General features: G+C 40.8%; 3 protein-coding genes across 4 annotated transcripts in view; 2 read left to right on the top strand and 1 right to left on the bottom strand.

The window, feature by feature from the left end:
* The first annotated feature begins 876 nt into the window (after window positions 1–876).
* On the top strand, window positions 877–3,546 carry LOC139981685 (F-box only protein 39-like). The gene is made up of 2 exons (XM_071994283.1): window positions 877–2,066; window positions 2,948–3,546. The coding sequence occupies exons 1-2, from the start codon at window positions 1,008–1,010 to the stop codon at window positions 3,347–3,349; spliced, it is 1,461 nt and encodes a 486-aa protein (XP_071850384.1). The 5' UTR covers window positions 877–1,007; the 3' UTR covers window positions 3,350–3,546.
* A 2,903-nt stretch (window positions 3,547–6,449) lies between these two features.
* On the bottom strand, window positions 6,450–9,359 carry LOC139981689 (uncharacterized). 2 transcript variants are annotated; one of them, XM_071994290.1, is made up of 3 exons: window positions 9,216–9,359; window positions 8,526–8,737; window positions 6,450–7,518 (listed from the first exon to the last, which is right to left on the bottom strand). In XM_071994290.1, the coding sequence occupies exons 2-3, from the start codon at window positions 8,695–8,697 to the stop codon at window positions 6,779–6,781; spliced, it is 912 nt and encodes a 303-aa protein (XP_071850391.1). In that variant the 5' UTR covers window positions 8,698–8,737; window positions 9,216–9,359; the 3' UTR covers window positions 6,450–6,778. The 2 variants fall into 2 exon arrangements, with proteins under 2 accessions (XP_071850391.1, XP_071850392.1); XM_071994291.1 differs by lacking the exon at window positions 9,216–9,359 and adding an exon at window positions 9,142–9,166.
* A 131-nt stretch (window positions 9,360–9,490) lies between these two features.
* LOC139981686 (pre-mRNA-processing-splicing factor 8) overlaps window positions 9,491–21,047 on the top strand; it is a 37,730-nt gene continuing 26,173 nt past the window's right edge. The window contains exons 1-17 of the mRNA XM_071994284.1: window positions 9,491–9,622; window positions 10,710–10,950; window positions 11,240–11,408; window positions 12,038–12,202; window positions 12,737–12,952; window positions 13,249–13,464; window positions 13,789–13,914; window positions 14,622–14,727; window positions 15,381–15,571; window positions 16,144–16,263; window positions 16,430–16,619; window positions 17,067–17,186; window positions 18,234–18,368; window positions 18,927–19,136; window positions 19,492–19,608; window positions 19,987–20,193; window positions 20,671–20,834. Coding sequence (XP_071850385.1) covers window positions 10,767–10,950; window positions 11,240–11,408; window positions 12,038–12,202; window positions 12,737–12,952; window positions 13,249–13,464; window positions 13,789–13,914; window positions 14,622–14,727; window positions 15,381–15,571; window positions 16,144–16,263; window positions 16,430–16,619; window positions 17,067–17,186; window positions 18,234–18,368; window positions 18,927–19,136; window positions 19,492–19,608; window positions 19,987–20,193; window positions 20,671–20,834 — 2,636 coding nt within the window. The 5' untranslated portion in view covers window positions 9,491–9,622; window positions 10,710–10,766. The remainder of the gene's footprint in view (window positions 9,623–10,709; window positions 10,951–11,239; window positions 11,409–12,037; window positions 12,203–12,736; window positions 12,953–13,248; window positions 13,465–13,788; window positions 13,915–14,621; window positions 14,728–15,380; window positions 15,572–16,143; window positions 16,264–16,429; window positions 16,620–17,066; window positions 17,187–18,233; window positions 18,369–18,926; window positions 19,137–19,491; window positions 19,609–19,986; window positions 20,194–20,670; window positions 20,835–21,047) is intronic.

Raw genomic sequence — 21,047 nt, forward strand, 5'->3', positions numbered from 1 at the left:
TTTCACATGGGCTTACAACATCATACACCACGCCAGCATGTAAGTGTTGTATGCTACAAAGCAGAACGGAAGGAAAAATCTTAATATAAATGTCCTGGTAAAATTTGCCTTTAGCCGTTCACTTCCCTTTCCTTAACTTCTACCCAACTGGTGGGGAACAGAATTTCACACGAAAGCAGAACAGAAATCTATACGGCATATTGTGCTCTTATTTACCCTTCCGAAATGTGAATTCTTGCAGTTCCCTATACTTACTGAGGCAGCTTTCTTGACCCATACTTCTTCACACGTGTTGCTCTTAAACATGTGCTAAAATATAAACCATTCCAAATTTCTTTCGGCATGAACCGACAAACGTAACATCGTTGGGAATAGCGGAGTCTGCAGAAATTGCGCAATGTTCGACTGCGCGCACGAAGGCGCACGCAAATCGGACAGTGTATTGCCTTACGTCTTCCGCCATAATATGCGCAACCAGTCGGTGAGCGAACATGAGTAGGCTTTTACTGCCAAACGCATAGTTGCTTGTGCGGCAACTATTCCGCGCAATAGCATAATATGCGCCCCATGCTGCAGAGACCTGTTACGGCGCCTTGACGCTATATAATTGCATGGTACAAGCGATCTGTTTATTGCGCCTTCCGCGATAACCATTTGTGGCATGCATTGATACTGCATAGCGACAATTGTGTGTTATACCGGATGACATTCAGTAATATTCATCTCTAACTGGATCGATCCATTAGTGTGTGTTATTGGCTTGTGCGACTTTTTTTCCGTGAAGGTTGCGCATATTCATATACAAGGCGCACTATGCTTATACCTTTCCTGGATCATAAGTAAGCGATTCTTACGTCACATTGGAGTAACAACTAACCATGCAGAACAAAATATACTGTGCTTTGTTTTCTATATCTATGGGTTAAAGATCTTTGCTGCAGAGAGGAAGTTAGGTTAAACATCGTGCATGCCGATTCTTCATTAAGAATATTTTGAGACATCAAAACATGGCGACAGAGGGAGAAGCAGCTGTCCCGTCAACATCATCAGAGGCAAAATATGGCGGCCAAGAGGACCAGCAACAAGAAAATGCAGGACCATCATGGGGCAGACTCCCAGCTCATATCATATCTGAAATAGCATGCTACTTGTGTCCATGGGAACGAGTCCGAATGGCCAAAGCATGCAGACGGTGGTATAACGGTATCCTTCGATCTCCGTCTCTTTGGCGGTCTACAGAAGTCCAGTTACGTGGGAATTGGCGAGACAACTCAGAAATAGACTACATACGGTATTTGGGTCAATATCTTAAACGGTTAACGGTTTGCGGTGCCATTCGCTGCCATCGTCACACCAAGAAATTCCAAAGGAGTGTTACCACTATCTTCGCTAATTTATACCGTCAAGGTCCCGTCCAGTTAAACGATTTGACTATAACCGAATTTCATTTCCAGTCCTACTTTCGCGGTACATCGGGTGCATTCGCCCGCGCCGGTGTGATAAAATCGATGAATCGGTTTTTAAGACAACAAAGAAAATTACGGGCGATCGATTTAAGTTTCAATACCGTGACAGAGGAAGAAGGTGTCTCACTTCTGAGTTCTCTCGCTAATGCTAGATGCGTCACGAAGCTAGAACGTTTAAATATCGAAGAATTCTTCAAAAACAAAGAGAAAATGTACGTATCAGTGGAATTCGTTCACGCAGTCACGCAATTTATAAATCTGAGGCTATTGGTGATAAACTACAGTTGTCTGTCGAACGAACTTTTATGCGGTCTCGGTAATCACACCAACTTTATCGGTAAAATGGAACGGCTTGACGTCCGATGCTCTCGCTCTGACTCAAGTGATCACGCCATTCATCCAAGTTCATGGCAGAGCTTTAAAGATTCCTTCCCGTCGGTCAAAGTTCACTTCCGGTTACACAGCTGGATCAAATTGAATGACCTCCAAAGGATCCTGGTCAGTCAGATTCCACTCACAGATCTCGTCATTCTTGGACATAACGATGACAATTTTCAACCAGATCGGACCTTAAGGCTCGTTGCTAGAAATTATCAATCGGTAAGTCGACCATGCAGGTTGTAGCTTCAGAGAATGGAGGGAAAATGCAAGATGGATACAAATATGTGTGTGTATGTGTAAATGTATATATGTGTGTGGATGGGTGGATTGGGGGGGGGGGAGATAACCATGGGTTAAGGGGACATGAACATTTCTAGAAATACATCGTCTTGCAGAATGCGTCACCATAATTAGAGACGACCTATCGTCTTAACGGTAAGGACAAACAAATATGGAATCATTAAAGATCCCCCGTAGTTTGGTTGGTTTGGTATTCCGCTGCAAGTGAGCAGTTATTTTACTTAACAGCAAAAGTAAGGAACTCTAAATACCAGTAGATACAACTTAATGAAAGAAAATAATAAACTGCACGAGCTGCACCTGTATAATCAGAGGGTTAAGCCTTGGTGAAATAAATTCTGTTTTTAAGGTGGAAGGAATTCTACTATATGACACTACAATGTGGATAATTATAGGCACTGGCGACACGAGTGGCTAGTGTGGGATGTGGAACTTGGCTATATTCAAGAAATGAAGAGCAATTCTCAATTGGCTATCAGGGATGTAATACTTAGACATAAATGTAATGTCCATTCGATGAAGTTGTACCTCGCGGATTGTGTTACTTATGGCGCGCCGTTTGTGACACCTTCTATGTGATGACATAAGCTACATCGAAGTATTGTGCTGACATAAACTCGATGCGTTGATGTATAGTCTCGTTATGCGTTACTGAAATACTGGTATGCGTTAATGTTATCTCCATATGCGTTGATGCGACATCATTCTTCGTAAAGCTCCATAACTATTTTCATTATATCGTGTCACGTAGATACAATGTTTGTTCCTTAGTGTTGTTCTCATTCCTTTCCATTGTACAGGTTCTGGAGAAGTTTGTCATTGACGTCAGCCCTAGTTACCGTTGCTATCATCAAAGCCTGGTGACCATATTCAAAGACTGCACGAAGCTAAACTCTCTCGAGTTACGAGGACGGGTGGAATGGCCGACACTCCGAGAAGTCTTCGAACATTTGGACGAGAGATACTTCAAGAGGGATAGTTGTCCAGAGTTGGACTATTTCAGAATGACTGTTGTGGCGCAAGCAGCAGACAGCTACGTTGAAGAGGCTTTAATATTTGAGGAATATAGAGATAAATTATATCAACGGAGACTTGATTATGAATTGGTCGTTGAACCGCAATTCTTCCCTCTACCGGTGGCATACAACCACGATGAACCGTTTGCCTTCCAGATGCCTGGCGAGCCAATATTTATTGATTGATAAATAAAATTAGATAATGAATATTCCGAACTTATTATTGATATTGCTACACAGAAAGTGATTGCTTTGTTCTCAAATAGAAATACAGTACTCAATATCAATAAATAAATATGAAAAATAAATATGAAAAATAAAAAGAATGATTATGTATCGCTGAAGTGATAGGTCACAATAGATTTTCAATTTTGTTTAACTAGGCCGCGGGCGTTAGCCCATGAGAAGAGACATTCCGTCATGATTCCAGTTTTGGTTCTTAAGATCCCTCTCACCCCCCCTATATCCCTCACCTCCCCCCATACACCATCGGCGCCCCTCCCCAAACTTTACTTTGTTTTCTAGCATATGATAGCAAGATGATATATTTACTTGTGTATAGCAACAAAAGTTGGCATTTGCAGTTAGTGTCTCGCGATTTGCATAACGTCCGGGTTTTTTGTTTTGTCCCCGCGATAATCATGGAACTTCCCTTGTTTTCACTCGAGGCTTTAATTGTCACTGGACTTCAGGAAAAAACTGGGCCCCATGTTTTTGACGCTTCATTGCACTTGATTACACCAAATTTGGGTTAATTGGAGTAAATTAGGTCACTTGTCCAGCAACTTCTGTGACAACAAACTACAAAGAATTTCTTTTAGTGAGATTTCCACGTATATGCTCCGCAAATAATCAACTGCTTACTTATACAATACACAGACGTACGCCCTTAAAGGGAGTGGAGACTCGCGCACAAAGAAACGTCTGATGCCGGTAATCTGACCTAGTTTCGAATGAGGTATAACAGAAGTGTTAGACACCACCATCGATCCCAGAAAATACACACACAGCTTGCTACCGTCGGTTATTACTAATAGGCCTATTAGACACTAGTGTACAGTCAATACATGCAGCTACGGTCAATACCCACAACACAGTGTACATAGCAGCGATGGACATCTCAGTTCCAGATAAAAGATAACAGGGTATCATGTTTCATTACTGTCTGCATTTTGTAGCGACACGAAGAAAGCTTCACTTGCAAGCAACGGAAAGTTAATTTTTTTTCAAAGGGCGGCACGCGGTTTGGGGCAAGTCTTCAATGCCTTTAAACTGTTAATGACAATACGAGCAGAACGTGCCCTTCAGCAAAGATAAAGTTCTCACTGGTACTTATACAGTCGAAGGCTCCACTACCATTCCATGATTCTCCACCCATATTGCCTAACAGATTGTGTTATAGCATATTCATATATAGTTGCATAATGCAAGGATAAAACCAAAAGCATTTTCACGTGCGTGCGCACAAGCTTACAAACTAAAAATTCTGATTTACATACAGTGTAATGAGAACATCTTTAAACATTTTGTTCCCCTTCTTCTTCTCAATATGTCACTGTGTTCCTACGTGAGCAGGAAAACGGCTGCGTGGGAAACTACGAGCCTCTTCTATAACATTAACACCACAAACTTCATTCGCCTATCTATAATTTGATATTTTTAAATGTATATGTCGCCTATATTATATAACGTTCGAACTACGATGGCACAAAGGTTTAGATTCCCCATGTCTCACGGCCCGGGAACCCTCATTGTCGACGTTTGGTCTGCAAGTCACCCCTCCGCCCCATTGCATAGCATTGCAAGTACCCCTTCCCTCCCCCATGCACACCCCTCACTCTCTCTACCCTTTCAGAACTCGACATCGGGTATATTTTAGTAAAAATGGATATCTTTATTGATCTGTAAGATTGTCACTGTGATAATGCCTTTTTTCTTTTTTTGAGAAAAGTTATCAAATATCAGTTTTCTCAAAAATGACTGCCAACTTGCAATATTATCAAATCTCCAATTGTCATTGTTGGGTTTCAACATTAACACAAAATATTATATTCCCGATATGAGTTAGGGCCATGATTGGACTCTGCTCAGCGACGCGAATGAGTCTCCCTACATAAAACTAGGAAAATGCTACGATGCGCCTTAATAAAGGCTAAGCCATCATTTGCAATACGGCACAGCATGTGAGTCAGCAAATGAAGGGTACTCTGTTAACTTGTCAACTAATTAGCCAAGATACCAGACAACAAGTCAAGGTCATTCTTAAATGGAGGACGGAGAATGGGATGTTGTTAGGGAGGGGGACTTGGTCAAACCCCCTAGTTTAACAGTATTATGGTCAGTATGTAGGCCTAACTAAATCAAGGGTACTTTATCAACAAGTTATTTATACAACATCCCAATCCTCGCCAAGAAGTAAAGAGAACAAAATAATACGATATATGAGTAGAATCCATCGCAGTATCGTTATGGACAGTAACAGTTCAAAATGAGATGTAGAGCCCACAATTTTTCAGTTTGTGTTTGTCTGTTGACATTTTTTTAGAGCCCCATTTCTCCATGCGACCATGTGCCATCAGGATTTAGGTGATGGCGCTATTACTTTATTATCTATGCATGACCACGTATCTGTCGTCGTGTAAAAAAAAATTATGAAGGGTGCTCTGTCAACAAGTTACATTGTAAATAATTTATTAAAGGGGTACTTTGGATGTTTTTGACAGGAGGTCAGAGTTCTCGTCTCAATAACAGTTATACAACAAAAGAGCCGCTTCTCTTTATAAAGTTCAAAATGCCACACTCAGGGGACCATGGAGTTGGGATGCACAGGGAGGAAAGTCCTCTCCCCTCCCCTTTTCCATCAGTTATGTCAAAACCATCCAAAATACCCCTTTCATAAATTATTTACAATCTTACTTTAATTTATTTACCCAGATCAAGACTATTTTGTCAAAGTAGTACACACTGTCCCTCCCTCAATCCCTTGTCAGATCCCGGCTGCACTCTCAGTCAATAACACTTAGCAGCACCAAGGCTCATTGCTTACAACGGACAGAAGAGGCCAAACGTATTAAACGGCTGTTCGTATCGGTGACGAAAGATTTACGTGCTATCATGTTGTTTAAATAATAAGGTAATAGCGCCATCACCTAAATCCTTATGGCACATGTTATATATTGTCCACCCACTATTGTAAGAATGTCATTTTGAAAAGTGGAGAGTGCATTTAGCTTCCTACTTGAGGTCATTAGTTCTAAGTCGAATTTGAAATGAACACAAACACAACTTTATTAAGTTTCAAAAACCATGTTACCGTGAATACAAAAGCTCATGTGTCAAGCAGTTTCACATAAATTATTCAAGAATGATTTTTTTAAAAGCATTAGCTTTCTCTTTTAAGAAAGTTTCAATCATTAAAAGGCATCTTTGATGATTCAATTAAAAAGTTTTAACTAGCACTCACATATATTCATAAGTACTCTTCATTCAAATAGCACACTAGAAATGCCTTTTAAAAGATTTTTAGCAAGGTGATGGAAATTTATAATTATAGTCTCTGAAAGATGATGCAAGGTGGTCTCAAAGGTCCAATCAAGTTTAAGCAGAGGTCAAAGGTTAGGAACTATCACCATTCGACTGCTGAGCTGCGTGGAGATCTTTGCTTCTCTGATGGACTGCCTGCACAGCTAAGGAGCCGATCTCTGTGGAATCTGATTCCCGATGCTTGGAGACCCTGACGGCCCTCCTGGAGTAATACGGACTGTCTTGGGACAACTGCGAAATTGGAGGCAAGATTGGCGGGGCGGGTTTTATATGAATGTCTGAAGTTGCCCTGTCCACCTTTGCGACGTAAGCTGAGATCTCCCTCTCGTCGAATGAGCGCGTGTTCCCGGGAGATGAAAGACGTCTGCTACGCTGAGAGGAATCGTCGCGGCTCTCGGCAACGGTTACTTTTCCATCCTTCTGGACCGGCACGGACTCCATACTGATGGGCGTCCTGACTCTCCTCCTGTGAGAGGGAGGTGGGTTCTGCGGCGGCTGAGGACTGTTGCTGTGGGTCCGTTGGTCTGTCACATGGTCCTTGACATTGTGTCTGACTAAAGCCATCTGGTGCAGTTGACTGGTAAGATATGCAATATTGGCCGACTTTTGATCCAGTTCATTATTCATGGTAGACAACTTCTGCTTATTTTGTTTAACCTGGGCTAGCAGTTTCTTTTCATTCAGTTTCAGTTGTTGTTCCAGACTGAATATCTTCCTATCTCTTTCCTCTAACTGTCTGTTAATTGCCTCTACTTGATTCTCAGCCTTCGTAAGTTTAGCCTCAAGCTTCTGTTGTACCTCATGGTGTTGATCTGACCAAAACAAAAACAAAAAGATTATGACAGATAATGGAAACCATCACTGGAACTGTCAAAGTGTCTTGAACTTACCTATTAAAATAAAACTGAAGGGAAATGATAGGGGTAGGGTTAGGGGAACAGACTTGTTCTTCTGAGTAAAGTAGATTTGTAGACTTATTTCTGTAATTCATCATGAAGGACGATATGACACGGAGGTTCAGTTTGCCTTGTCAAGTAAAACATGTACCTAAAAAGTTTAACATCAAATGAGTCTAAATGTGTCACAATTTGTCCTTATCTTGAAAGAAATGGTTATGGTTCCAAAGCTGTATGGAACTTTGGCAAAGAGAGAAAACTGCATTCAGTTTATATTGTCAAGACAATTAGTGTGAGTTACTTAAAGGATGATGTAAGGGACACAACAAATTTTGATGTTGAAGCCAGCTAAAACATAGCTATATACCTCTTTTAATTTATTTCTGAGCAATGCCCTTTAAACAGCTGAGCTAATCAATTTAATTGTCTGAACTACATATGGTCTAACAGTGTATTAATGTACACAGACCACTAGGTCAGATCCTCATATCCAACCCAAAAACTCAAATGGAAAAAGACTATAAGATGACCGTTGATGTTTATCATGATGTTTATCATGCATTATAAGCTTTCATGGACAGATAGTATTTGAAATTTTTCTAAGGATGTTCTAATTTTATGAAGGTAAAACCACATGTTTCAGTTGAGTTATTAACAGCTATTAACAACTAAAACTATGGATTAACATTAAGGCCTACACTGAGGAGCTAACAATACAACAAATTTAGCCTTAAAGGAATAATCCAGAAGTAAGGCCAATTTTAACTGGAAAGAATCTTGAAAACTGGATTAGCTACAGAAACATTCCTAGCTCTCAAATGTTAATGTTTTTTTTTTAAATTTATTTATTGGACTGTAACATATCAAAACAAAAATTCTGCCTAAAGTCATCTATGAATGTATTAACTAAAGAGGGTACACACCTTCATCAATGTCATCACTCTTCATTGCTAACTCAAAGGTTAGGTCTGCACATTTCTTTTGTAGTTTTTGTAGTTCTCCATGAAGTCCCTGGAGAGTCTGTGCATGCTCCTGTTGCATGAACAAGATGGAACTCTGGGCATTCCTTAACTGCACTTCAATTGATCCTGCCATTATTTCTTAAGGTGGAAAAGGAGTTCCTAATTAATTTTACCTGCCAAAGAGAAGAAGATACATGATATGAGCATGGATGTTAGAATGAATAACAAATTAAGTTAGGCCGTACAAGGCCCTAAGTTTATATTGCTAACTTACAGTAACTAAGTAAGGTACTTTGAATCGGCTATTAAGTACTTATTAATAATATGGACAAATAAATAATATTAGCCTTTATCTATGCTAGGTAATGTATAAATTGTTAAGTCAGTAAAACTTGGTAGTAGTAAGACAGTTAGGGCTTAGTATTAAAATGTGCACGGTTACTATGATTTCAAGAGGTCAACTCTAGTCTAATAAGTAATATTATTGCCTAGGCGTCGTACTAGATCCTTGGCTAGGCTTAAGTTAGAGTTAGGCTACAGTTGCATTGATTTAGTTAATCATGGTCACAAATCTCACTTGTTGACAAACGTACTGGAAGTTTGAACTCTGATGTAAGTACTAAGTTTGTATCGAACGGGCTTAAATCTTACCTAGCCGGATCGAGACCATGTATCAACAGCATCATTCCGCAGTGACATATAATAACTTCCCGATAAGATTGCAGAGCAATGCGCGATCATTGTGAAGTCACATAAGAGCTGTAGTGTAGGCTTCTATAGTCTAATATATTGTTAGAATAGGGATTATATGTAATTATAGTGCACCGTTAACATTGTTCAATACTACGTATGTTTACATACTATCGCCTAGACTAAAGCAACATAACAACGACACGAAAAGAATTCACATACGGGAACTCTTGATATCTTGAAATTAACAAAGCTAAAGAGCGCCATCAGTCAAACGTTACAAAACGTGCATAAACCACACGCGTTCCCGGACTCTTAACGTTGCAAGTGAAACAAAGTTGTCTGGCTGAATGCGTCCGTAAACTTGCGTATGTATTTGAAACTAAAGTTAAACTTTACCCAAACTAATTGCTGACACATTTTCTTTAAATTCTGGATGGATTACGGCTTGTTTTCACTAAGCCAATGTATTTTGTTATTGCAGATAACTTGCCAAGCATTTCGCATCGTGCATATAACGTTGACTAGCCTTAGCCTCTCTTAAGTCTTACGTTAGGCAAGGGCTAGGCTGGTTGGAGATTAGTTAAGGCGGCCAGCCTAGGTTTGGCATAGCATAGATCCTAGGTTAGAGTGATTGTGTTAGGTTAGTCTGTATAACATACGAACCTATTTTTAATCCTTTTTTCTTCGTAATTTTATATTTTTCGAACTTCTAATCAAAATATTTTAAAAAAAGGTACTAATTTAGAATCTGTAACATTCGACTATTTCTGTTAATCCATATCCCGCTTACTATCTCTCTCCCACATTCATGTAATCACTCCCTATCTCCACCTCCCAATCTTCTATCTCCTAATCCTAACCGGATTATACAGTTGTTATTATGCCGATTCAAAGTAAGCTTTCCCATTCATATGGTACGGATTCTAAAAGTTAGGCCAAAAAAAAATATTTTACTTGAGACATGTTTCTGAAAATTGATGTTAATGCCTAGGCTACTGTTAATGGCCCTCAAACTTACGGTTAAATCATAAAAAAGCAAAATTATTGTTTATTCCAATATGATTCTTCCATTGTTAGGCTAATTCTACTTCAGTTTTTGTGATTATTGCAACAAGTGTAAATTATACTCCATAGGTCTAGTGGGCATATGGTCTTGGGGGATGTGTCATTACGCCATCGGTACTTTCCACTGTATTAAGTGCCATTCTGCCATAGGTACATTCCACCATAGGTTTGAAGCCTTTCCGCCATGGTGGAAACCTATGGTGGAATGGTATGGCGGTATGTACCTATTCCGGAATGGCACTAGATCCCATTGTCTCTAGTGCTTTCAGTCTATGGGGAAAGCAATTTTTATACAAACTATAACTTGTTTGGCCTAGTCAGTGACAGTTTTGTGTTATCTGACTACTATATCTTATATAACCTCCATGTCATTTCATCCTTGTTTAGGAATCAAGACATTTTCTGATGGTTTGGGTGTAGGCCGAAGGTCCAGGCTTTCCCAAAATGGCAGGTCCACCGGGCTATATCATTGGGGTTCCAATGGGGGCATTTGGTCCTCCCCCATTTATGCAGCAGCCTAGAATGCCAATGCATCACCCACCGCAGCAGCACCATCAACAGCACCATCAACAGCACCACAGAGGGCCACCTCAAGAAATGATGACTGAGGAAAAACTTCAGGACAAAGGTAGCGGTGCCTTGCTGAAAAAGCAGGCTTTCTAGAATTCTTGTCAATCAGTAGATTCTGTACAGAAATTAACCTCCGTTCATATTTTGCATCATGGATCAAATTATGTATCTTTTCTATCCAAAAATGATAAAAAATAATAATGGTGTTACATCTAAACATAGGTTTGACTTTACAGTCGGATATTTCTTCAGATGACTGCAATTTTGCAAAGAGAAAGTGATGTTGCCAGTGGGGAACTACTGTTAGTAACAAAAAAAGAATACTTTTAACTCTTGTTTAATTGCAGCCCGCAAATGGCAGCAACTTCAGTCCAAACGTTATGCGGAGAAAAGAAAGTTTGGCTTCATAGATGCCACCAAGGAAGACATGCCGCCAGAGCATGTGAGGAAAATCATCCGTGACCATGGCGACATGACCAACAGAAAGTTCAGACACGACAAGAGAGTATATCTCGGGTAAGGCGGAGCAATTTCTCTGTTCTAGTTGATTCTTAACCTCCATGAGAGGATTGATAAATTGGACCCTGTCTTATTTCAAGACGATTGGTAGGTCAATTTGTTGGTCCAGCATTATCATGAGCAAAATGATAGCTGCCTTGAAAATAGACTAACAGGCAACTTCATAATAGTCATAACAGTTTGTAGTATGTCCCTACACCCCTGCCCCCTCCATTCTCCCCCCCCCCTTTCATTCCATTCTCCTAACCATGTAAGAGTGATGGCTTCCATGTGTCCAACTCTAAGAGAAAACAGGATGTGTTAGTACACCTATCCTGTGACCAAGCACATTGTATACTAAATAGCCCAAATTTTTATGTGTTGTACACTGCACTACCTTCTACACAAAGACAAGAGGTACATTAATGTTCTGTATACATGACCTGAAAACAGTGTTTTCACTGTATTATGTTAATTGGAAATGCATGAACAACAATTAATTGTTGTTTCTATATGAACATTAACATTTTGCTTACCCCAATCTAGCTTGCCTTTTTTGTCTTATCATTTCCCTATATGTATGAGGACTTAGTGATTTGTTCAAACATTTGACAGTCGCGTTTAACTTGTTTTTTTTCTACCTGTAGAGCACTGAAGTACATGCCACATGCCGTCCTGAAGCTGATGGAGAACATGCCCATGCCGTGGGAACAAATACGAGATGTCAACGTACTGTACCACATAACTGGAGCCATCACTTTTGTGAATGAAGTAGCAAGAGTGATTGAACCAGTCTACATTGCCCAATGGGGGTGAGTTTTACACATTGTGTATGGCCTCTTGCACAAATATTATTTATATATATTTTTTGGGGAAGGGGTGTTGGGGGAGGAGGATGGCAATCAAAACATACACATTAGAAGAATGAATGTGAAGTTAGAGCTCTTTTCGTAGTTACTTTGGTATTAACACTTGACCAAGAAATCGGAATATTTTATTTAGTGTTCAAATTTAGCACAGCAATTTTGTAGGCTTTGCTCCCTGCATAAAATAAAACTTCTATGCATCTTTGAATTGTGTATAGCAATTTGCTCATTTTGCGATGCCGTACAGTACAAGTTAATTCCCGAAGAAGCCTGCCAGTTGAATGTGAAGTGTGCAACTCAAGTTTGAATATGCATGTACTTTATTTAAATAAGGACAAAGGTTACCCATCCCAATTTATCTACTACACTATATCTCTCGGTTCTGATGAGGAGACGTACATTACCGTAATCACCGCCGTGATGTTTTTTGTCACCGTGTTTAACGACATCCGTTTGTCGTCATTATCCATATCATTATAGATCGATGTGGATCATGATGAGGAGAGAGAAGCGTGACCGTCGCCACTTCAAGAGGATGAGGTACCCTCCGTTTGACGATGAGGAGCCTCCTCTCGACTACGCTGACAACATTCTGGACGTGGAACCCCTGGAGGCGATCCAGATGGAATTGGACGAGGAGGAGGACGGCCCCGTCTTTGAATGGTTCTACGATCACAAACCGTTGTCCGACTCCGAGTAAGTCCTTCAAACTAATTTGCTGCTAACATGAAAAAATGTGTAGGTATTTCAAAATCATCTTGACTAGAAACATAGTAATGGAAGGATACCTTCACCACAAAATTTGTGTTGATATTGATTTTTTTATGGGCAATTTTGTTTTTAAGATATGAAGGGTGAAGCAGTAGGAAAACTTTATTTGCTGCAACTTTCTGTACCTGCTTATTCAAATCTTTGGGAAAATTAAAAAACCTTTTAATCATTCTGATGATTTCAGACGTATTTTTAATCGATTCACTCCTTCGTTCGTGCAGCCGATATGTCAACGGCACCAGCTACAAGAAGTGGAATGTCTCCATCCCCATCATGTCTACGCTTTATCGTCTGGCCAATCAGCTCTTGACAGACCTGGCTGACGAAAACTACTTCTATCTCTTCGATCTGAAGTCTTTCTTTACGTCCAAAGCCCTCAACATGGCAATCCCCGGAGGACCAAAGTTTGAGCCGCTCGTCAGGGACGCAAATCTGCAGTGAGTGATAAATTTCTTGATCATTTATATCGATATTTGGTCAGTGTTCGCCATTGATCTGTAAAACTCTTAACAACATGAAAAGTGTCGCTTGATGTGTCTTTTACGACTCGTGTACGAATGCAAGTAGACACCTCTCCTGTTTCATGGGAGTACAGAGCTGTCAACCAGATTTTGTTCAGTTAGGGTTGGCAGCTCTGGGAATACCATCCTTTTAAGTAATATATCATCTATTGCAATTTGAGTCATTCCAAACAGCATGACCTTGCATGTACTGTTTGCCTTCTTACCATTCGTAAGGTAATTTTTCTTTTCTTTTTCCAGAGATGAGGATTGGAATGAGTTCAACGATGTCAACAAGATTATCATCCGACACCAGATCAGGACAGAGTATAAGATAGCGTTCCCTTACCTCTACAATAGTCTCCCGTACTATGTGCAGCTCACTTGGTAAGTTGGCCACTGTAGTGTATCAGGGGCTACCCCTTCCCCCCCCACCCTTACCACACCCTATCCCAGAGTCAAAGAAATTTGTTAGTGACATGGTTTGGGTCTGATTTTTTTTTGATTTGTTGCTCCTCAGGCAGTAAAATGTAGGCATACCACTTTCGGCTTTTCGGGACCCCAATTTTTTTCCTCTGACACCATTGTATTCACTGATGCCAAAGTAATGTAACCCCTCTTGGTCTGTGTTCCCCAGGCTGAGACATATGGTAAAATTTGTAAGTCAAATGCAGAAAGCGAAATGGGACATAATATATGGATTCAAATTTTGTGCAACAGATTTAAAATCACAGAATTTTGTCTCTCATAACATACTTCTGTTAGTGTGTACGACACTGCTACACAACTTTGCATTTGTATAGCAATCCCTCCCATATTGTGTAGCATTGTGCGATACTGGATCAGTTACTCCCTGAAAGGTCAAAAATGTGAGATAATTTGTATAAGGTGTCCATTACACTTCCTTTATCATACAGCAGGGAATAATTCACTGTTGTAGTCACATTCAAATTTAATGCATGTCTAGGTTATTGTTTTGTCAGTGCACGAAACTTTAAATTTCATCATTCCAAACTCGTTTAGTTTATTTACCCCCTGAAGTATCGTAATATGTGTAGTAGAAATAAGAGTTGCTTACCTTTATTTTCTTTCAGGTATCACACTCCGATGGTTGTATTCATCAAGACAGAGGACCCCGACCTACCGGCCTACTACTTTGATCCGCTGGTCAACCCGATCTCTCACAGACATACTTCCAAGGTAAACAGGAACAGCAGATTCACACCATTATACACTGCTGACAAAACAAACAAAAAGGCATATATGCGATAGAACAAAATTAAGCTGCAATGAACATTACATAACTGCTTGTTAATTTTATCGATCAATTCTCAAGGCTTAGTGGTACTATCTAGAACAACAGTGATGACAGCAATCATTTTGTTTTCTGTGTGTATGGTTGAAGGGGGGGGGGGTTGGGTTGGAGATGTGATGTTCCCAAGATATTTACATGAGAAGTTTTAACTGATCTTGTCATACACAAATTTTAAAGGGGGAGTCCCTACACAGTATTTGCAGTGCATCTAGACACAAAACAGTTGCAGGTTGTTAGTCCTGGGAACTTGTATGCAAGGCTGTATCGTGATGCATTTTTTCTGCCTTGAAGGAGGAGATGGGGTGTGGAGAGGAGGGAAGTTGTCACATCAATACAGCATGCTTGAATTCTACTGCAACAGTTGCTTTAAGTTTCTCTACATCATAGTTTGAAACTTCTGGGAGTTTTGTTTGTGAAGGTTTCAATGAAGGCCTTACTCTAAGTGCTATAGTGAACCATGTAGTGTTGATCATACAACATTACCGAGATCCTTTGATCCATCAACATATTACTGAGATCCTTCGATCCATCTCCTCAGGTCCCGGAGATATATCCTGAAGAGGACGAAGAGTTTGAGCTTCCAGAGTTTGTGGAGCCTTTCCTACAGGAAACCCCGCTCTACACGGACAACTCTGCTAACGGCATCGCCCTACTCTGGGCTCCGAGACCATTCAACCTGAGGTCCGGTAGACACAGGAGGGCCATCGACATTCCACTGGTGTCTTCATGGTGAATATAACAATCCTTCTTAGTATCAGTCTTGCCACATTCGTGAGAAGAATCTCTGTGTGGATAAACCCTTGCCCAATCGAAGTGTCCTTTTAATGTTATCAAGTTTTTTTTTTCTTTTTCATGACAACATTTCTTGATATTTTAACGTCATCTGAACTTAGTTTGGGTCTTCAGAAAACTTTTCATCTTAAGCAGTGCTCTAACTTGCTTAGTTGTCCTTAATTATGTATGTATGTATGTATTTTAGATCCTCCTGCAAGCAGGAACTCACGAAGAAGCCTCTTTGGCTTATCAAAGCCCCAAGCTGACCGAAGTCAGTCTCTTACATTCATATTTAACGTCCATGATTATGAATTGTAAACTGTCAACAACTCTGTAACTGGACGACTTATATTAATCTGGAAGTGACTCGAACCGGGGACCTTATGATTGAAAGGCACCGGCATTAACCACTGAGCTAACACTCCTAATTAGTTCCACTAGTCTGCCAACATCCCTCAAATGCACGTTTAACCACTCTCACTCCATGTTGGTTTTTATTTATGTCTTGTGTCTCCTCTGTCTTACAGGTACCGTGAGCATTGCTCCAACACACAACCCGTGAAAGTGAGAGTCTCCTACCAGAAGCTTCTGAAGGTCTACGTACTCAATGCCCTGAAGCGACGACCTCCAAAGTCACAGAAGAAAAGGTAGGCATGGATCGGAATAAAAACTTTCTTAACTTCCTCTTTGTGTAGTACTTGTGCTTAGTCAATACTCCTTCCTGAGGTCATTACTTGTGGACAACGATTTCTCACCCATTTTAGCTCAATTCATGGTCAAAGCCTAGACTTATTCAACCTCTTTATTCCTCAGATATTTGTTCCGGTCATTCAAGGCGACCAAGTTTTTCCAATCCACCACCCTGGACTGGGTAGAGACGGGTCTACAGGTGTGTCGGCAGGGGTACAACATGCTGAAACTCCTGATCCACAGAAAGAACCTGAATTACCTTCATCTGGATTTCAACTTTAACCTCAAACCAGTCAAAACGCTGACGACAAAGGTAAATCAATCGATCAATCAATCAGAAACATTTATATAGAGCCAATATCAACAAAAGTTGTTAAAAGGCCTTTTTTTAGGTTGATCATAGAATCTTTAATCTTATATGGCAGATTGATTTTATGGGGGTTGGGGGGGGGGGCATAGACCCAAAGCTTGCAAAATAGGCAAATAATGTTCTAATAGGAGCGAAAGCTGTCACCTATGTTTAGTTGGGCAACTTCATGTACTTATTTTCTCATAACGAAACTAAATATAAAGATTTATGCCTAAACATTTTATGCCCATAACATCTGGAAATATTATTGGGGTTGAAGGAGCTACATATTTGGAACTTATTTGTAGCAATATCGTATTCTACAATAAATGCTAAATTTATATGTGAAACATAATGTAAAATGTGATGTGTAACATAACGTAAAACATGAAATGTCGCTCCCATTCATAGGAAAGAAAGAAGAGTCGTTTTGGTAATGCATTCCATCTGTGTCGCGAGATCCTTCGTTTGACCAAGCTGGTTGTGGACAGTCACGTACAGTACAGGCTCGGCAATGTGGATGCCTATCAGGTTAGTATGTGGATGACATTGGAGATTCTTCATATAAATACTCGACCTGCTTGGGAAGATAAAGTCAGTTTATTGTAAGTAGGCATATGTTAGTATGACAGTCAAAAGGATATACTCTGGTAGCAGACCATGTTACACAAATCTTTAACCTAACCTTTTATTCTAATTACCATCAGCTACATAGCCAGGAATTGTGGGTCGGAGGGGTAAGAACAGGTTAAGGGATGGGTGTACTTGTGTCATGTAAGTAGTTGTACACATGCTGGTGGGGAGGGGGAGGGATGATAAGTCTGCACTGGAGGTCATGACCTCCACACCTTTCAATATGATGCGATAATAACATTGCTGGGTCTGAGTGACACAAAGTAACAAACCACTGCTAAGTTCAGATTTATGATAGAAGATGAGGCCTCCACTTCTCCTATAAGGTAACATTGATCCAGCAAATAATTTTGTAAATCACAGGATGACCGACCCCCCCTCCCTCTCCCTCCTGCCCATGATGTATTTTCAAAGGTTGATTGTACCATATCTTACTATATTCTTGTTTCCTGTGCAGCTGTCTGATGGGTTACAGTACACCTTCGCTCACACCTTCCCACCCCCCCTCCCCTCCTGCCCATTATGTATTTTCAGAGGTTGATTGTACCATTTCTTACTATATTCTTGTTTCCTGTGCAGCTGTCTGATGGGTTACAGTACACCTTCGCTCACACCTTCCCACCCCCCCTCCCCTCCTGCCCATTATGTATTTTCAGAGGTTGATTGTACCATTCCTTACTATATTCTTGTTTCCTGTGCAGCTGTCTGATGGGTTACAGTACACCTTCGCTCACACCTTCCCACCCCCCCTCCCCTCCTGCCCATTATGTATTTTCAGAGGTTGATTGTACCATTCCTTACTATATTCTTGTTTCCTGTGCAGCTGTCTGATGGGTTACAGTACACCTTCGCTCACACCTTCCCACCCCCCCTCCCCTCCTGCCCATTATGTATTTTCAGAGGTTGATTGTACCATTCCTTACTATATTCTTGTTTCCTGTGCAGCTGTCTGATGGGTTACAGTACACCTTCGCTCACGTGGGTCAGCTGACAGGGATGTATCGGTACAAATACAAACTGATGAGACAGATCAGGATGTGTAAGGACATCAAGCACCTCATCTACCACAGGTTCAACACGGTGAGTAACAAATTAAAGTTATCATCCTGTAATCTGTAACCCCCCAGGGGGGATCCAAGGGGGTGCAAACGACAATTCAAGGTGGAAAAACGGGGGGAGGGGGTTGGATTGGGAAGGTTGATTGATCAGGATCCTCATCTACCACAGGTTCAACACTGAGTAACAAATTTAAGTTATCATCCTGTAATCTGCGAACCTCAAGGGGACCCCAGGGGGTCCATAAGACAATCCAAGGCCGAATAAACTGAGGGTTGGAAAGGTTTATTGATCAGGGATCAAGACAGCTTTGAGAAAACAAAATCACTCTTGTTACTCAATATGAACCCTTGGATTGGAATGTTACTACGATAAAATTAAATAAAGAGGTTGGTGATGTCCAAATACTTGCGGGAAATTGCCTGTCAGAAAGTTAACCTTTTTCTTTTATTTCATATGTATTCTGAGATGTTGATCCTCAACCATATGATTTGAAATTGTACTGTCAATTTTCTGGCCTATGGAAGAGTTTGACCTCTCTTGTCATAGTTAACCTCGTTCTTTCCCGTCACCTCCGTTCAGGGTCCTGTCGGCAAAGGTCCAGGGTGCGGCTTTTGGGCTCCAGGATGGCGTGTCTGGGTGTTCTTCATGCGAGGTATCACTCCTCTGTTGGAGCGTTGGCTGGGTAACCTTCTGTCCAGGCAGTTTGAGGGTCGTCATTCCAAGGGTGTCACCAAGACGGTGACTAAACAGAGAGTGGAGAGTCACTACGACCTGGAACTCAGAGCGTCGGTGAGTGGACCTTATGAATATTCATTGAAAACTATCTACCGCTTCAAGCTATGTGCAACAGTGTTGCAGTGACCGAGTGAACAAGAAACCCTGGATAAAAGTAAAATCACAAAAGAGAACAGATGTGAAAGTTTCTTCTACAAAGAGAAACATTTTGTTTAACATTTGTTTTGTTTCATCCCTGGAAGTCCAAGTTGGAATGTGCAACTTGACCCCTTTCATTTCAAGTTGTGCAGAGTCAAACAGCTCTGTTCACATCCTCCACATGACATATGGTTAAATGATCAATTCCTCCAGTCAGGATTTTTATCTCCTCACTTTTTGTTCTGACCATTTCTCTTGACGTCATTTTCAGGTAATGCACGATATCATCGACATGATGCCGGAGGGGATCAAACAAAACAAGGCTCGAACGATCCTACAACATCTCAGCGAAGCCTGGAGGTGCTGGAAGGCTAACATCCCTTGGAAGGTTAGTAGATGACACAATGAATTTGGAAAGCCATATGTTCACACAGATATTGTCACTTTTAATATTTAACAGCAGAAATTCTTACAAAATATGAAATACCTCTTCATGAGATTTTCTTCAGTTTTCCTTTGTTTTATTTGTCCATACTCGCATAGTTTGATCAAACTGTGTCGTTACTGAAAACATGAAACGGATACCCGTGTTAGGTCATGTTTAACTGTACATTCTTTAAATTTTGTAATTAAAATTCTAAGGGTTTCAGGAAGCCATGCAGAATAGCTGGCCTGAAGCCATGTCCGTGAGATGATAATGGTGGATGAAGCATTTGGGTATTCCGATAAAAAGTCAATGTGTTTCCTTACATTCTTCCTTGTTTAGGTACCCGGATTGCCAATCCCCATCGAGAATATGATCCTGAGGTTTGTGAAATCCAAGGCTGACTGGTGGACCAACACCGCCCACTACAACCGGGAGCGTATCCGACGCGGCGCCACTGTAGACAAGACCGTCTGCAAGAAGAATCTGGGTCGACTGACTCGACTGTATCTGAAAGCAGAACAGGAAAGGCAGCATAACTACCTGAAGGTGAGAATCGATTGTCGAGTTACTCATTGAAGAGAATCGCAACTTTGCTAGTGGTACATTTTTCTTCGTTAGTCCTAAATTTGGTTTTAATTTCTTGGTCATCTGTGTAGGCACAAGGATTCTCCAAACTGATTATTATCAAAACGGTCCCCCATTTGATACATTTTGACTAATTCGTCTCCTTTGGAATGATAAATGTTGTAATAGTTATTCTTGTTTAAAGGGTGGAGGTGGTTAGGACATAAGGTTCTACCAGTTGGGTAGACAGGGGGGCGGGGGGTGGAGTGTGCTGCCAGTTGCTTAATTCTCTACGGTGCTCAAATTCTCCATGGTCACTGTGATCCTTTTGTTGACATTTATGTAAAGAATAAATCAATACAGCTTCAGATCAAGTACATTTAGAAGGGAGAGAACCAACCCCACCAATTCACTGGTAGCTATCAAGTCACATATTTGATTGGTTTCCTCCCACTGTAGGATGGTCCCTACATCACTGCTGAGGAGGCCGTCGCCATCTACACCACGACAGTCCATTGGCTGGAGAGCAGGCGCTTCTCACCCATTCCGTTCCCGCCTCTCTCGTACAAACACGACACTAAGCTTCTCATCCTGGCCTTGGAAAGACTGAAGGAAGCCTACAGGTAACTTGTGTTTTAGTTTCTCCTCAAAGGATCTGTGTCTCCGTGAAAACCCATCCCTGCAATTTTTAGATCGAACCAAGGGAAGAGGCCGTAAAGTGAAATTTATATGATTCATAGGCTGGATCTGGAAAAGAAATAGCAACTAGAATTTTTCAGCCAGTAGCAAACCAAAGTGGAAGAGATTGGTCAATGACATGTTTGCCAATTGATTGA

This window comes from Apostichopus japonicus, chromosome 15, assembly GCF_037975245.1.
Source record: "Apostichopus japonicus isolate 1M-3 chromosome 15, ASM3797524v1, whole genome shotgun sequence".
Taxonomy (NCBI): domain Eukaryota; kingdom Metazoa; phylum Echinodermata; class Holothuroidea; order Aspidochirotida; family Stichopodidae; genus Apostichopus; species Apostichopus japonicus.

Excerpts from the sequence above, each read along its gene's own strand:
- LOC139981689 (XM_071994290.1), bottom strand. The coding sequence starts at position 8,697 with ATGGCAGGATCAATTGAAGTGCAGTTAAGGAATGCCCAGAGTTCCATC. Across the intron at positions 7,519-8,525 it reads GAGTGATGACATTGATGAAG|ATCAACACCATGAGGTACAA; the intron begins GTGTGTACCCTC and ends TGTTTTGGTCAG.
- LOC139981685 (XM_071994283.1), top strand. The coding sequence starts at position 1,008 with ATGGCGACAGAGGGAGAAGCAGCTGTCCCGTCAACATCATCAGAGGCA. Across the intron at positions 2,067-2,947 it reads TTGCTAGAAATTATCAATCG|GTTCTGGAGAAGTTTGTCAT; the intron begins GTAAGTCGACCA and ends TCCATTGTACAG.